Source organism: Megalops cyprinoides, chromosome 10, assembly GCF_013368585.1.
Source record: "Megalops cyprinoides isolate fMegCyp1 chromosome 10, fMegCyp1.pri, whole genome shotgun sequence".
NCBI classification, from domain to species: domain Eukaryota; kingdom Metazoa; phylum Chordata; class Actinopteri; order Elopiformes; family Megalopidae; genus Megalops; species Megalops cyprinoides.
Window position 1 is genome coordinate 7,135,860 of NC_050592.1, and position 14,581 is coordinate 7,150,440.

General features: G+C 41.1%; 1 protein-coding gene across 1 annotated transcript; it reads left to right on the forward strand.

Annotated features, from left to right (window-relative positions):
- The first annotated feature begins 4,996 nt into the window (after nucleotides 1–4,996).
- Nucleotides 4,997–13,196, forward strand: si:ch211-261d7.6 (zinc finger protein 850). The gene is made up of 2 exons (XM_036538617.1): nucleotides 4,997–5,401; nucleotides 8,767–13,196. Exons 1-2 carry the CDS (start codon nucleotides 5,050–5,052, stop codon nucleotides 13,194–13,196), a joined length of 4,782 nt encoding a protein of 1,593 aa, XP_036394510.1. The 5' UTR covers nucleotides 4,997–5,049.
- Nucleotides 13,197–14,581: the final 1,385 nt, after the last annotated feature.

Genomic DNA, 14,581 nt, shown 5'->3' on the forward strand with positions numbered 1-14,581 from the left:
ATGCAAGTGCCTCACTGTCCTGTACAAAGACTGTTCATTAAAGAGATACTCTGATGAAACATGAACAATTTATTAAACTTTTTCTTACCTTGACTATAAATAATATGGTAAGGATGTTAGCTCACTTTTTCTTTTTCTCAGTTTTGTGTTGGTTGCTGAATTATTATTGCAAATGACAAGTTGTCAGGACAACAGTTCCAGGCACATGTCCCCACTTGTATTCTTTCTGGTAAAGCCCTTAATCACCATATCAACCTAAATAATTAGTACTTTGCTTGTCTTGTGTATTTATTTTTCCATATCTTAATCAATCCTGAAGACAGTTTCCTATGTGTATGTGCACAAAAATAATTTAGAAGAAGACTAAAAAATGGGAGTGAAATATTGATGAAGTGTCAATACTCTTAAATTTTCAGAGGGTTTTTGTTATTGATTCACTGTTGTCTTGTTTCAGTTTACATTACATTCATTTAGCAGATGCTCTTATCCAGAGTGGCTTCCGGCACAACAGAATATAAATGTATCCATTCAAGTTGAATGAGCATTTTTGAGTTATAGATAGTAGAGCTGATGTTCACTTAAGCCACATTTACCCAAAGCTTAGAACAGCCATCACTGTTTCTCAAAGTGATGAGTGCACAGCAAGGACCCTGTTGCCCTATACAAGTTGGCTCCTGCCTGATGGTCAACTCCACAGGGCGTACACATGATGTGTTATCAAACTTGCCATTTTGTTGTTAGTTTGCTCACGGGTAAATAACATAACCCCAGGCCAGGGCATACAAATTTGTGTTTCTTCAAGACAACCAGCTGTTTCTTCCCACTGTGGTTACATTGGTTGTTGTCATGTGTCTCTGCAGAAGGATCAAATAAACACTCATGCCTTCATCACAGCTCAATCAGTTCCTTATTTTCCACTTCTGTTCAACCTCCATTTTTGTCAGCTGCTTCTGTCTTCACGCAATTTTGATTTTTTTTTCTCCTGTTCACAGCTCATTTGTGCTTCTGTTGGTGGGGTTCTGCTGGAAAAGCTGCTGGAGCATTATGTGGTAATTTTTTGCTGGCTGTTGGCTATTCTTGTCAAAATCAAGTTGTAAAACCTGGCAGTGAACATTCTGACTAAAATATTCTTACTTGCCATGGGTGCCCCCAAAACCAGTTATTGTAGCTTTAAAGAATCTAAACAGATCTATGCCTTTAAGAGAGTGTACAGTCTGAGCATCGTACACTAGCTTAATGAAAATTTTCATCTTGGCAGAAGCAGTAAGAAGTAGTTCCAGTAATCCAAAGGTTGCTGGTTCAGTTCCCTGGTGGAGCACTGCTGTTGTACCCTTGGGTGACCTGTGTAACCTGAACTGCCTCAGGAAATATCCAGTTGCATATAGATTGTAGCCATATAAATTATAGGCTCTGTAAATCATTCTACATATGTAACTAATTTAACTAGGAGACTTTTAGGGTCAATTGCAATGAATTATGCTTACCTAATATATAGCTGTGAATTTGATGCATAATTCCTTACTAGCGCAAGGTCACCCACAGCTATAATAATTGCCAACTTAATCCTCACGGCAGTGAGACCATCTGTATATCACAGACGGTTTACTTCATTTGTACTGCTTATGTGTTTATACAGGTGTTAGACCATAGTTACATTTAATATGTGCTATTGCCATGCCAGAGGACTACAGTTACAGTTGCTGTGCTCACATTAAGCTTTCAGTAATTTAATCATGTGTTACCAATCCTCTCCATTGTGTAAATACATTGGCTGTTATATGCTGTGTGGAACACATGATTTTACGTTTCATTTAATTGACAATATTACCATATGCTTGTTATAGGCTTGAAAATGTTTATGCTTTAAGGATAGGCCGACATTGTTTTTTTTTTCATTGTCATTACATTATTTGCTCCTGTATATTCTACTGTCTTCCACTGAGTGTCTAGGTTGCAAAAATTGCTCTATAATGTTTAAAATACTTTGTTGAACCATTTAGATGTTAATTATCATTCGTGTCAGTTTTTGTATATCGACAATTTTACATAAACACAACGTTAGTAAAGTAAAACCTACAGTGATATGTAGATTGCGTATTTTTATTCCTGTAGGGAAACCTCTTGATTTTCGTTCGTAACATTTTAGGTAACAATACATTTAAAGGCTGTGGTATAAAGTTAGGGCGCTATGCAATTTGTTCGTGACGACCATTTTGGTTAATTCCTTTTGGTTTGGATAGGCTTCTCTCAGGGACTATAGCTTTTGCAGTTTGTAAAATCATCTAAATAGCTACAGGATTTTATTTTCACATACAAATTATTTCTTCTTGTTTACTTGCATTTACTGGACAGGTAGTTTCAACACTTGAACAGAAAGGCTGGGCGCCATCTTGAATACAAACGTGGCTATATAAGCAGCTACGTCATCACATTTAATAAAATAGATGTTCTACAAAGATTTCCGTGTTTGTAGTTTGTACAATTTTTATTTTATTATCTCAGACACAAAATTAACTGCATTGATATGACGATATAGGCATGTGTGTAAATGGTCTTCAGTTCCCATGTGAGGGCTGCAGTGTGCAAGGTGATTGTGCTTTTGTGACAAAGAACAACACTTATAACATTTGTGAATTTAGATTCTCAAACAAACACTACATTCAAGTCATTTATTTCTCGGTCCGAATTTTTTTTTCTATGTTTGTGCATCATTTTGAACTTAAATATCTTAAATATCTTTATGCAAATGGAAGCGCGATCTCTTCGTAGTCCCTGTTGGCGAATTCCTCAAAGGTTATACAGTAATCTTGGGGAGGTAGTTATGTAATGCTCATGACAGCGGTGGCATTGTTTTTATTTTTATTATTATTATTTTTTGGTTCGAAAATGGATGGATTACCTGATAATGCATGCGTTAGGCGTTACCTACATTAATATGAATCGGGCTGAGTTCAGCCCTGGTGGAGTGTTTTTATAGAGGTTTTTCAGTGACAGAGATGTAACAATGTGCATTAATCGTTGGATAAAATATGTGATTATCTAAAAATGAAATCCGCCTAAAGCCAGACAATAAAGCCACGGCTAAATGTTACTGTATTGTATACAATGTAATTTTAGTTCGAGCAAAACAAATCCATCTCTGTGCCAAAGAATAAATTGGTAAAGACGGAGGGTGGGGCATTGTTCTTCCGAGACATTGTCGTACAAATAAAAATAATATTGCGAATGTACATGTTAATGTCATTTCAACCATTACATAATTGTATAATGTATCTCATTTATTTTATGTCTCAGGAAGTGCTTTTCTCCCGTGTACATGTAGGTTGCATGTCTACTTATTTATGGTTAAATTGTTAATGTAGATGACGATATGGATGACAATTTATTAACGCTTGAACTGTGACATTAATAATAGTCGCTCCAATCAAAATTATTAGGCTAATATAAAAGAAGTTTCAATTAAGTTACCTGTATCTTAAATATACGATGGATTGTCTGTGCAATAGCATAATAATGTTGGCAAATCAACATGGGATTAAGGTCGGGGGGAATAAATTCAACAGATTAAACCCAATGGTAGATTATTTCACAAAAACCATAACTCTATACAGTTCTATTGGTAGTTATCGCAAAATTTGTGTTGTTTACGGACTTGTGGGTGTAAACGGTCATTGTATCGTCAGAGAGAGAACTCTAGATCGCCATCTTGAACAAAAACGCTCATGCGACTGGAACATTTGTATTTCAGTATTATGAGGATACAGTTTAAATGAGGGCATACTTGTCAAGAGTATCTATTTTGTTAATTTTCGAAAATGTTTAATTTATTATGGAAATATAACATGACGCCTGCAGGTCAAAGGCAAGACATATATTGATCTTCATACAGTTGCTGGGTGTGTAATTTGACCGAAAAAATGACGTAGATAATATAATTGTGGTCATTTTTTGTGACTTGTTAAATAAAGTTGCGCTATTTGTTTTTACCTAATCATATTGAGTATTTCCACGAAATATTAGACAGAAAACCAGTTGGGGAAGAAGTGGAAGGAAATAGTACAGACAGTAGTCAAAATTTAACCCGCTTGCTGTGTGTGCTGTTTTGTGAAACAGCAATGCATCCAAGCGAGACCACGCAAACAAAAATAAGGCGAATGAACTTCGAGTTGATCCTGTACCTTTTCGATGTCCCCTATTGCATTATATTGCCGAATTTACTTGCATTCATGGGGAATAGGTCAATAAATCGTATATAGGCAGCGACCAAGTATATTCCACTGTATACAGTTGAATTCATTAGGCTATATGGTATTTATTCCACTGAATTTTGCTTTTAAGTACTTGCGGTCACCCCTATTGTTCTGTGGCTCAATGACTAATATCGCGCCACTAATAGGGCGTCATCGAACTGCGTATACAGACAGGCCACTAGCCAAAGGAATCTGAACTCCACAAATGAAGAAAAAGCGTAAATATAACAACCTTGCAAATACACAAGAGTAACAGATCATAATTGGGTTATTCTGCTTGGCTATAGCAGTGTAACCATGCAAGACAGCTGAATGAACATCGATGTTATTTTAAATCAGCTAATCTATTTGGTAGTGGTAGGGGGTTGCCGTTTGTGTGACACATTTCATTTTGTCCACCAAGGTGACATAATCAAAGTTGAATGCTGAAATGAAGTTTTCAAAATTTTATAATAGCCCAAGCGTATTATTTCTAGAAAATTTTCCTGAAACAAGGTTAGCTTTAATAGACCTATAGCTCATTCTTAACTAGTAGATCCGTATCTAGCGACGTTTTTTCTGCTATAATGTAACTTAAAAGAAAGAACCAACAAGTTTTTGCACTTTTTTCTTAAAAAATAACCCCTGCTGCTGAAACGTCTTTACTCGCACAGCTTCGCTTCAAAGGAAGTTGTCAGCGCTGCTGCGTAATTTCCTGGAGCTGCACAGCCGCGCTTTCACTGTTACCTCTGCAAGACACTCGTATGTGTGCATTGTAGAGAGACGTAGAGTTTTGCGTGCAAAAACAGGGTGAGCCATCATGGCTGCCGTTTACATAGCAAGAGGAGGCCGCGAGGAGAGCAATGATGAAGGATTATCCTCTGAAAATAATCAGGCGGGCACCAAGCGCGTTGTTGCACCGGCAGTGACTCACGCCAAAAAGATTAAAGTGGAAGAGTCCGGCTGGAACGAGGACCATAGCAACACTGAGCAAACACCACCGAGACATCACCCTGAAGCTTCAGCGATGGACGCAGCCCCAGCCATAACAATCAAAGAGGAGCGCATCGAGGACGACGAATACATCCAGATAAAGTTAGGCAGCGTCGGCGAGAGTTTGGAAGAAAGTACCGAAAACAACGAATCTGAAAGAGACAACGAAAGCGCCGACGGTAGGTTATTTTATCGTACGCTAGCTAACGTTGAAATGCATTGTATAGACGGCTAAGTAAAGCATATGCGTAGAGAATCGTGTAGCTCACTGATCAGCTAACCACGTAGTTAGCTGTCGAAGCGTTGAAGGGGTTTCAGCAATTGCTTTAACAAACATTTGTTAGCCAAGTATTTAAAATCACAATATGAAGTCGCCAAGACTAAACCCTTTCGTGGCAGATGTAGCCAGGTTGTTTACTTGGCTCGTTTGCTAGTTTGTTACTGAGCTAGCCAGCGAGCTAGCTCACTTTGTTAACGACAATAATAAGAGGCATACATCTCAAACTTAAAAGCAACTGCGTTCTTACATTATTTCTCAAACTGATATACAAATGCAATTGGGCTTGATGTTGGGCATTGCCTATTTTAATCAAAGGACACCGCAAGCAGCGAGAATGTGCAGATACCTAGCGTGCCATCGAGGTTTTATTGTTGGTCTCGCGAGAGTTGCGAAGGGCGCCCAGTCTGTAGGATTTGAGTGGACTGCTATGTTTTGATGTGATCGCTTCGTCTTAACAAACGCGACTGGACTCGCAAAATTCATTGAATATTGACGGAAGCTATATGCGGTTGTTACTCGTATAAAGAACAAAGTTAGCTTTTATGCAGATTGTTTTCATGCTGAAAGAATGGAGACTTTCTGCTCATTGACGGGGCATGCTTATAGATAATTCGGAACAAGACTGTTCTGAATAATAGACAGCTCAGAAACGCGTCGTAAATGTCTGTCATATCAAGCCGTAGTATGGATGCTTAGTAGAGGATGCGTGCGACTGCTTGCAAAACGAGATGAAAAATTTGTGATTTAGGCAGTGATACGCAAACCTTTTGGGACCCGGGACTCCAGTTAAAGGTCACTTGTCTCGCGACCCGTAGTCCACTGATAACGAGTAACACATATGTCAGAAATAAAGTTGTTTAAAGTTAAGGAATATCTGGAATCCGGAAATCCCAAAGAAAATGGATATCTACTCACATACCCTGCATGATCTGTTGAATGTTGGCTGATTACTTTTGATATATACAACATTCGGATCAGAAAAATCAACCCATAATTTAAGGACCTGCAGAGTATCGGCCGTATAAATTCCAGGTCTGTACATTGTACATATTTTGGGTGCATGTGAAATTTGATTTATGCATGTCAGTGGGCCTACCACCCATGCTCAAAAGTGTTTGTCTAAATTGGTTTTCAGGAATTTCTGCATAAGGCTGGTTAAAATATAAATGTCTGTGAATACTGCCAAATATCCACTGTAATAGTGGCAGCACTGTAGGGACTTGGTAGGAAGGGGGCTTAGTAACCAAAAGGTTGCTGTTCAGTTAAGTACCTTGCGCTCCTACACTTACCTCTGTAAATATCTAGCTGCACAAATGGATGAAATTGTAACCTATGTAAGTTGCTCTGGGCTAGAGCATCTGTTAAGTGACAATGTAACACCATGTTTTGTAACTGGATCCCATTGCTGTCAGTTGACTATCGATCATTGTGCTCTACACAGTTGCCATTCTCTTTTTTTTCCAAACTGACAAAGAAACTGACAACTGAAGGTGATACTTAAATGCATTCTGGGATACACTTCATTTAAAGCTATAAATCCATATATGCATGGCATATTGTGTGTTAGTGTTAGGTCAATGTGGTACTGTGAATTTGAAATATAGATGCAGAGTGAATCACCCTATACCACTAATTCCAAGTGCTCTAAATTTGGTGTACAGAAAATAACTGAAACTGAACTGAAAAAAATTTAGTCACTATAATACAATATTATGCATATACCTTAAGTCAGTCCTACAGGTTGTGCAGTCTGTGACCATCTTGAGTCCATAACCAAACCAATTCAGTGTCAAAGAGTCTGCCCTAGCAGCAGCCTCACACCTGTATTTAATGAGCCCCTGATTAGGCAGGTGTGGCCCATTAACCAGTGGCTGATTTTGTTCAATTAGACACCTGCCCCACCAAACACACACACAAATAGACGATAATAAATAACAACTGAACGATTAACCTGTTGAGATGCATTTGATGTGAAACGAGCCCAATTATTGACAAGGCTGAAACTTGACAGGCAATGTACCTTTAACAAACATTTAGGTTAACAATTTGACAAACAATTAACAGTTTGTGGGGAAGAGGTGAAGGCTCTCCTTCACAAAGCTGTTTGTATTTAGTTGACTTATTGCTTAGCATATTCCTAATGACATTTACAATGTTTTATTCATGTATGTTCATGCCGTCTCCTTTGTACATGGGAAGTGTGAGGTGTTTGACGTGCTAATGCACACATACAGAGAGAAGAACAAAGTCTTCAACCAAGAACACGATGAATTGTTAAAGGTCGCGATATTAATTTACCAGAGAACTTAAGGTTGTCAGCCATTCCTAAACTGCGGGTATACATTTTAAAATACATGCTTATCCCTACCTGAATTCCTTGTATCTGGAAACCACTTCAAACACTGCTGTTTTGACTGTCTACAGGTTACTGTAATGTTGGCTGACTTTATTGGTCTTGTCGTTATTACAAAATTGAATTGAATGTGCAATTCTTTCACTGTTTTTATTGAAATGAAATATGAGCCTACTGTGTACATATGAAAAATTATCCATTGTCATATTTTTTTCCTTTACTTGAAAACTTGCAGCACAGCAGTTTACATTAGGATGGCACACAGAATGAATCAAATATTAGCTGACAATATGTTTAATCAATTGTATGATGATGTATCTGATGTGTTTGTCAGGTCTAATACGTAGTCTACTGGATAACCATATGTTACCTGTCTACGGCAGTACTTCAGAATGGCCTTCCATTTCTTTTGCCAGCTTGGTTACTGTGTGCTCTGTTTTATTGGATATGCTATATATTCCTCACTGAGTGATATGTCACAACTACATGCTGAATTGGATTTTTGAAAATGGAAAAAATGAATGACTTAAGGTAAAAATGTAAAAAGGCATGTTATAACGAATGGGCTATGACTGAGTAAATTTTTCAACAGCAGCCGACTTGTAAACTCAGAGTAGCACGTGAGCACACACGTCAGTCATATTTGACTGACATTTATCTAATTGAATATGAGTGTTAAGTTTGTTTTTATTTAATTTTTTCATGTTTTTTTTTCCTTTCTTTTTTTTAAAATTCTGTACCATCAAAAAATAAGTTGTACTCCTTATTAAAGGTGAATGTTGCTTTGTTTTAGTGGGGCTTGAATGTGTCATTTTTTGATATTTATTTATGGCTTTCTGTTACTGTTTTTTTTTTCTTTTTTTGAGAACAGGAGTCGCCCTGACCTCCCATTTTCCCCTTTCTATTTTTAGGGGATTGGCTTTTCCGCTGTGTGGATTGCGGTGAAGCCTTTGGTCAGGAGGAGGCCTACCTGGAGCATCAACGTGAGCATGTCCATGACGGCCCTATAGTCTGCCTGGACTCAGACTCGCAATGGGATGACCTGCTGGTCTCTGAAGATGGGGGCCGTCGAACCTTATGCTGTGCACTTTGTGGGCGTAAATTCTCCAGTTCAAGGGGTTTTTTCACTCACCAACTCAAGCACCGTAATGAAGCTCTCAAACGGGAGCAAGGGGCTCCAGTGGGGGTACCCAAGCAACGCATTTTTGAATGTGAAGACTGTGGTAAAACCTTTTCCTCTGTGGGCCTCTGCCTCAACCATCAGCGCTCACACAAGCAGGCCTCCAAGTCCGTTTTTCATGAGCTCGCTCACCTCAAAAAGAAGTCGTTTCAGTGCCCCACCTGCGGCCGCTGTTACTCTCGCGCTTCGGCCCTAGATGCCCACCGACTCTGCCATGAGGTCAAACTGGTTAAATCCTGCAGCAGTGGCATGGAGAAGCCAGTCTCCACACAGGATCATCCAGCGGAAAATGGAGACTCTGCTGTCAGGGAGGACAAGACCCACAAACCGCTTTATGAGTGTTCTGAATGTGGGCGGGCATTCCGCACCTTGTCTGGCCTGAGCACGCACCAGAGATGCAGCTCTCAAACCAAGTGTTCAGGGAAGCCAAAGGAAGATGCAAAGAGGTCATTTAAATGTCCCGAGTGCGAGAAGAGCTTTCACAGCATCACTGCGCTCGCGGTCCATCAGCGCTGGCACACCAGACGGGCCCAGATGAGCAGCAGTGGACAGTCCTTATCATGTGAGGAATGTGGCAAGGTCCTCTTTTCACTCACGTTGTATCACAAGCACCAGCGGATAGTGCACAGTGGAGAGACTGCGGCAAAGTCCTTCCTACATCAGGTGTGCCAGCTCCAGAAGAAGGCCTTTGAGTGTCAAGACTGTGGACGGCGTTTCTCCAGAGCCACAGCACTCCAGTCTCATCAGCTTTGTCACGCTAATCCTTTTGGCGATGTTGTTGAGACAGTATCCCAGAAGCCAACCCCCACTCCAGCCTCTGCACTTCCATCACAGAAGCTGTACTTGTGTGACAAGGCAAAGCCTGAACGCTATGCTATTGGGACCTTGGTTTATTCCCAGGACACTCCCCAGGCTAATGAGAATCAGGAAGACCTGCACTGCAGCGAAACTAATGATACCGCAGTGGTGGACGAGAATGAAAATGTCGATTTCCTTGTGGAGGTTGTAAGTATGAGTGGATCAGAAGACTCCCTAACAGAAGAAAATGAGCCACTGCAGGAATCAAGCACTGGAACTACAGAAGTGAGTAACTCAGAAAGGGAAGAAAATAAGGAAAAGAGCGCCCCTCTGACCCCATCTGGGGAGTCACCCCATCGAGTAAAATCAAAAGCAGAGGTTGATATAGAAGTTAACTTTGGGCAAAAAGTTGTTGACAGGGAAAAAATTCCACAGCAAAAGAAGTGGAAGTGGAATAAGAGTTTTCAGTGTCCTGAGTGTGACCGAAAGTTCATCAGTGCTAATGCCGTACGGTGTCACAGGTTGTGGCATAGAGGACCTATGGGGCGAGCTGCAAGTAACAAAGTCCGGGACAGAAATGTTCCCACTGAGAACTGTTTGAAAAGGCGTGTTTTCACATGTTCAGAATGTGGTAAGGAGAGTAGCACACTCTCCGCACACCACCACCACCTGCGGAAGCATGAAGATCGAAAGCCCTACAAATCTCTGCTGTACCAACTGGCAGGGTTACAGAAGAACTCCTTCAAATGTGAAGAGTGTGGCATGCGGTTTTCCAGAGCGTCTGCTTTGCAGTCTCACCAGCAGCACCACAAAAAGAAAGAAAGACCTCATAACTGCCCACTGTGTGACAAATCTTATTCCAGTCATGGGGCTCTTTACAACCACCACAAAGCCTGCCATTCTCGTGGGTACAGTCAAGATGTAACAGCTAGCACAAAAAAGGAAACATTCAACCCAAGAAAGACTCTTCTTGGCCCAAAGGTTTACCACTGTGAGAAGTGTGGGAAAGGTTTTTGGTCATCAGGAGCATTTTCTCAGCATAAGCAGCAGCACTGCGGCGAGGTCAAGGAGAAGAGTGACCTTCCTGAAACCCATGGCACTGTCAATGGACGTACTCGTTCCCTTACTAAGAAGGGCATCTGCCCCATTTGTAGGAGAAGATTCCGGCACAGGGGGATTCTGGCATGTCACATGAAGCAGCATCGCTACGTGCCGAAAGACAACCACATATGCTTGGAGTGTGGCAAGTCATACCGCTTGCTTGCCTGTTTCCTTAAGCATCAGCAAGTACACAACTCTCAAGGCAGCCCACCCCCAGTCAAGTCTTTCCAGCATCAGGTGGAACAACTAGAGAAAAATACTTACGGTTGCCCAGATTGCGGAAAAAGATTCTCCCGTGCTATGGCCCTCCAGTTCCATATGAGGTGCCATGGCTTTGAGACAGGCTACCCATTTTCACCTTTGTCTGAATCCCCGTCTAAGGCAGATGTATTTCAGTGTTCACACTGTCCTGCACATTTCTCCAGTGAAACAGAATTACAGGGTCACCTGAGTGAAAAACATGTTTGCAACCAGAGTGAAGTGAACGAGGGCAACTTGGATGGCAAAGAGCAAAGAGGTTATGGGGACCTTTCGCAGTTCCCCAGCCAAGGGCAGGCTAGTGTGTTTGCAGAGAGTGAGGTCACATCCTCACTGATGTCTTTGCCTCATACTGCAGTCAAGTCTGTCAATTGTGGGAAATACCAGTGCAATGAGTGTGGGAGGAGCTTTTCAGTTGTTGGAGCTCTGAATTTCCATAAGAGAATTCATCTTAAGGAACAGACTGCTACAGCTGACTCCAAACCTCCAGTGCCTGAAGTTCAGGAGCCCAAGAGTAAAGAGGAAGGCAGTGAAAATAAAGGCCCATACATTTGTCCAGAGTGTGGAAGGACTTTTGGTACTAATTCGGCTCTTGGTACACACAGACGGTGGCACACAGACAAAAAGTTTGCAAGCAGTTTATCAACTGATAAGCCTACCTCCAGGAGGGACAGGACTGTGAATGAGGGGCCCTTCCGCTGCAACCAATGTGGAAAAGGATTCTTCTACTTTTGCGTCCTTCGACGACACCAAATGCATCACCCATCAGCTGAAGCTGAGACACAGTCAGAATTTACACCTGATTCCACTCAGGTGGTAGATGGCAAACCGTCAACAAGCAAGCTGTCTTGTCCAAAATGTGACAAGACTTTCTCTCGTGCCTCCTTCTTAGCTGCACATTATCAGAGTCACCATGCCAAAGCGTCTGACTGTGTGCAGTGCAGCCTGAGCTTCTCTTCAGAGCGGGATCTGTTGAAACATCGTCACAAGGTTCATTCCAGTGAAGAATCTGACCAACCTGGCCAGCCTGACTCTGAGAAGCCTACTGCCATAACTTCAAAGAAACATAAACTCAAGCCTCATGGTTGCCCTGACTGTGGTAAACGCTTCTTCAAGGTTAGAGGTCTGCGGGCACACAGATGGCAGGCACACCGCAAGACTCAAAAGACTGCGGGTTCCTTGAAGCCATTGCTGAAACCCTTTACATGCACTGGGTGTGAGAAGCGATATAGTTCTCAGGGGGCACTCTATAATCACAGGAAGATCTGTGTAGTGTCAAAGAGGAAATTTAAAGGTCCAAAGACAGTGGAGGAGGATGATCTACTACCGTATAGAACTTCAGAGCATACTAGAAAATTCCTCTTTAAGTGTCATAAGTGCGGCAAAGATTTTCCCAGCATTGACAGACTAGAGGCCCATAAGGACATAGCCAAAAGCAGGCCGTATTGCTGTGCGCTCTGCTGCCGTGGTTACTGGAGCGAGACACAGCTGCAGCAGCACCTTGTTTGGCATGATGAGGTACGGCGACGTTTGCCAGCGGATCTACGATACAGACTGAGCACATACTCCTCACCCGCTGGGGCTGTTTCTAACTCTGTGGGTCATGTTACCCAGAATCATCTAGACATAATTCCGGCTCCATTTAAGCCCCCCTCAGTACCCACTGCCGCTACTCATTCACCACCATGTCACAAGTGCCCACACTGTGGAGAGGCATTTCAGACATTCCTTGCCTTACAGGAGCATCAGACACTGCACGGTAGTAATGAACGCTTCCACTGCTCTCTGTGTCCACGGACCTTCAGTCAGATCCACGAGCTCATCGATCATCACCAGGAATGTATGAGTGATGACAGAGAGCAGAACGAGAGTGGAAAGGACCCAGCCTTGGTAGCTCCACCAAAAGGCATCGATGGCCTAACATGCATTGAATGTGGACTCCCTTTTAGCAATGAGATGGAACTGCACCAGCACTATATTGAGCATGCTCGTGGAGAATACTGAGTTGTGTGACTCAGCACTAGCACTTGGCAGAAAAAAAACCTGTTCTGGAGAAATACTGTGAGGGCATGGTCTTGGCATTTACCGTTGTAAATTTGAGATGCCTGAACATTAGACTTCCCACTTGTAATGTGTTTTCGCTTGAGCCTTAGTTCTTATTAAACCCTAAATACAGTGTGGGCCAAATGGTGTCCTCCCTGTCTTCACATATTCTCATATTTTATCTTGCAAAAGTGTATCAAGAGACATTTTGAAATACTGGGAATGGACCTGTTAAATGGACTCCAGTTAGTAATGGAGTAGTTTGCATACTTGTCATGATGGAATTCCAATTAAGATGTGAAATGGGACAGTTCTTCTTAAATACACTCTTCAGGTCATAGAAAAATATCTTCTATATTGCTCTTCTCTCAGGCTCCCTTTAGAACTGGATGTATGCGTAAACTCAACTACTAAAAGAAATGTAACAATTCTCGCTGTAGTTTAATGTTTGTTTGGTGTAAAAGTGCCCTGCAGAAAGTTAGCTGCAAATATAAATACTAATGTTTTAAGATGATTTAGCTGTTTGATTAATATGAAATTGGTGCTCTAGTTTTTTTTTTTTTTTTTTGATTTGTTAATAAATTATCATAGTCCTGCATTAAGTAGCTGTGGTTTTGTTAAGCACACAATAAATCTGAAGATGTCATGTTTTGTTTTCTTGAATCAAAGATGGAAAGGAGTCGAGATGTACTAAGCTACCTGATGTGAAACATAAGGCCCTGTTAAAATAGGATGCTCTTGTGTATTTTTCCTTGTTTTGTAATTCACATGTTGACATGAAGTGAGACTGTAATTCTCAAAAAATAAAGTGTGTTTCAGAGGAAATGATAATTGATTTTGGCTTACAGTCATCCTCTGCTAGCCAGCATTCAGTGCGTTTACTGCATTTGAACAGATATTCAGTGATGCGTGTATTCTGTTCCGTTCATGCAGTCAAAGGTCACTGGCATGAGCAAATTACTGTCCCTCTTTTCCTGCGATTATGGCTGGCCGTTAATTTTTAAGATCACTCCACTGTTTGTACTGCTGACTCTTATGTTTAAAATTGCACTTACTGCAACATTGTGTTTTAAATCATGTTATTAAGTTATGTTATTAAGAGAGAAACTTGAACATCATCAGTAAAGGTAATGCCAAAGTTCATAGAGCATCTTAATCAGTTTTCAGTCTCGGGTATGTTGTGAATAAAAGTATCAGTGTGTTGTGGTTTGTGGTCTAAAAGCAGCAGAGACAGTTCTTAGACCCTTGAAGTACATTTCCAACCCCACACCCATTCTTAAGTTCCTGCCTCTGCTCCCTGTCACATTTGTCTAACAAGCTGTTCATTTGATGAGTTCCGTAAGTCT

Coding starts and splice junctions, on each gene's coding strand:
- si:ch211-261d7.6 (XM_036538617.1), top strand. CDS start 5,050: ATGGCTGCCGTTTACATAGCAAGAGGAGGCCGCGAGGAGAGCAATGAT. Junction 5,402..8,766: donor AGACAACGAAAGCGCCGACG/GTAGGTTATTTT, acceptor TTCTATTTTTAG/GGGATTGGCTTTTCCGCTGT.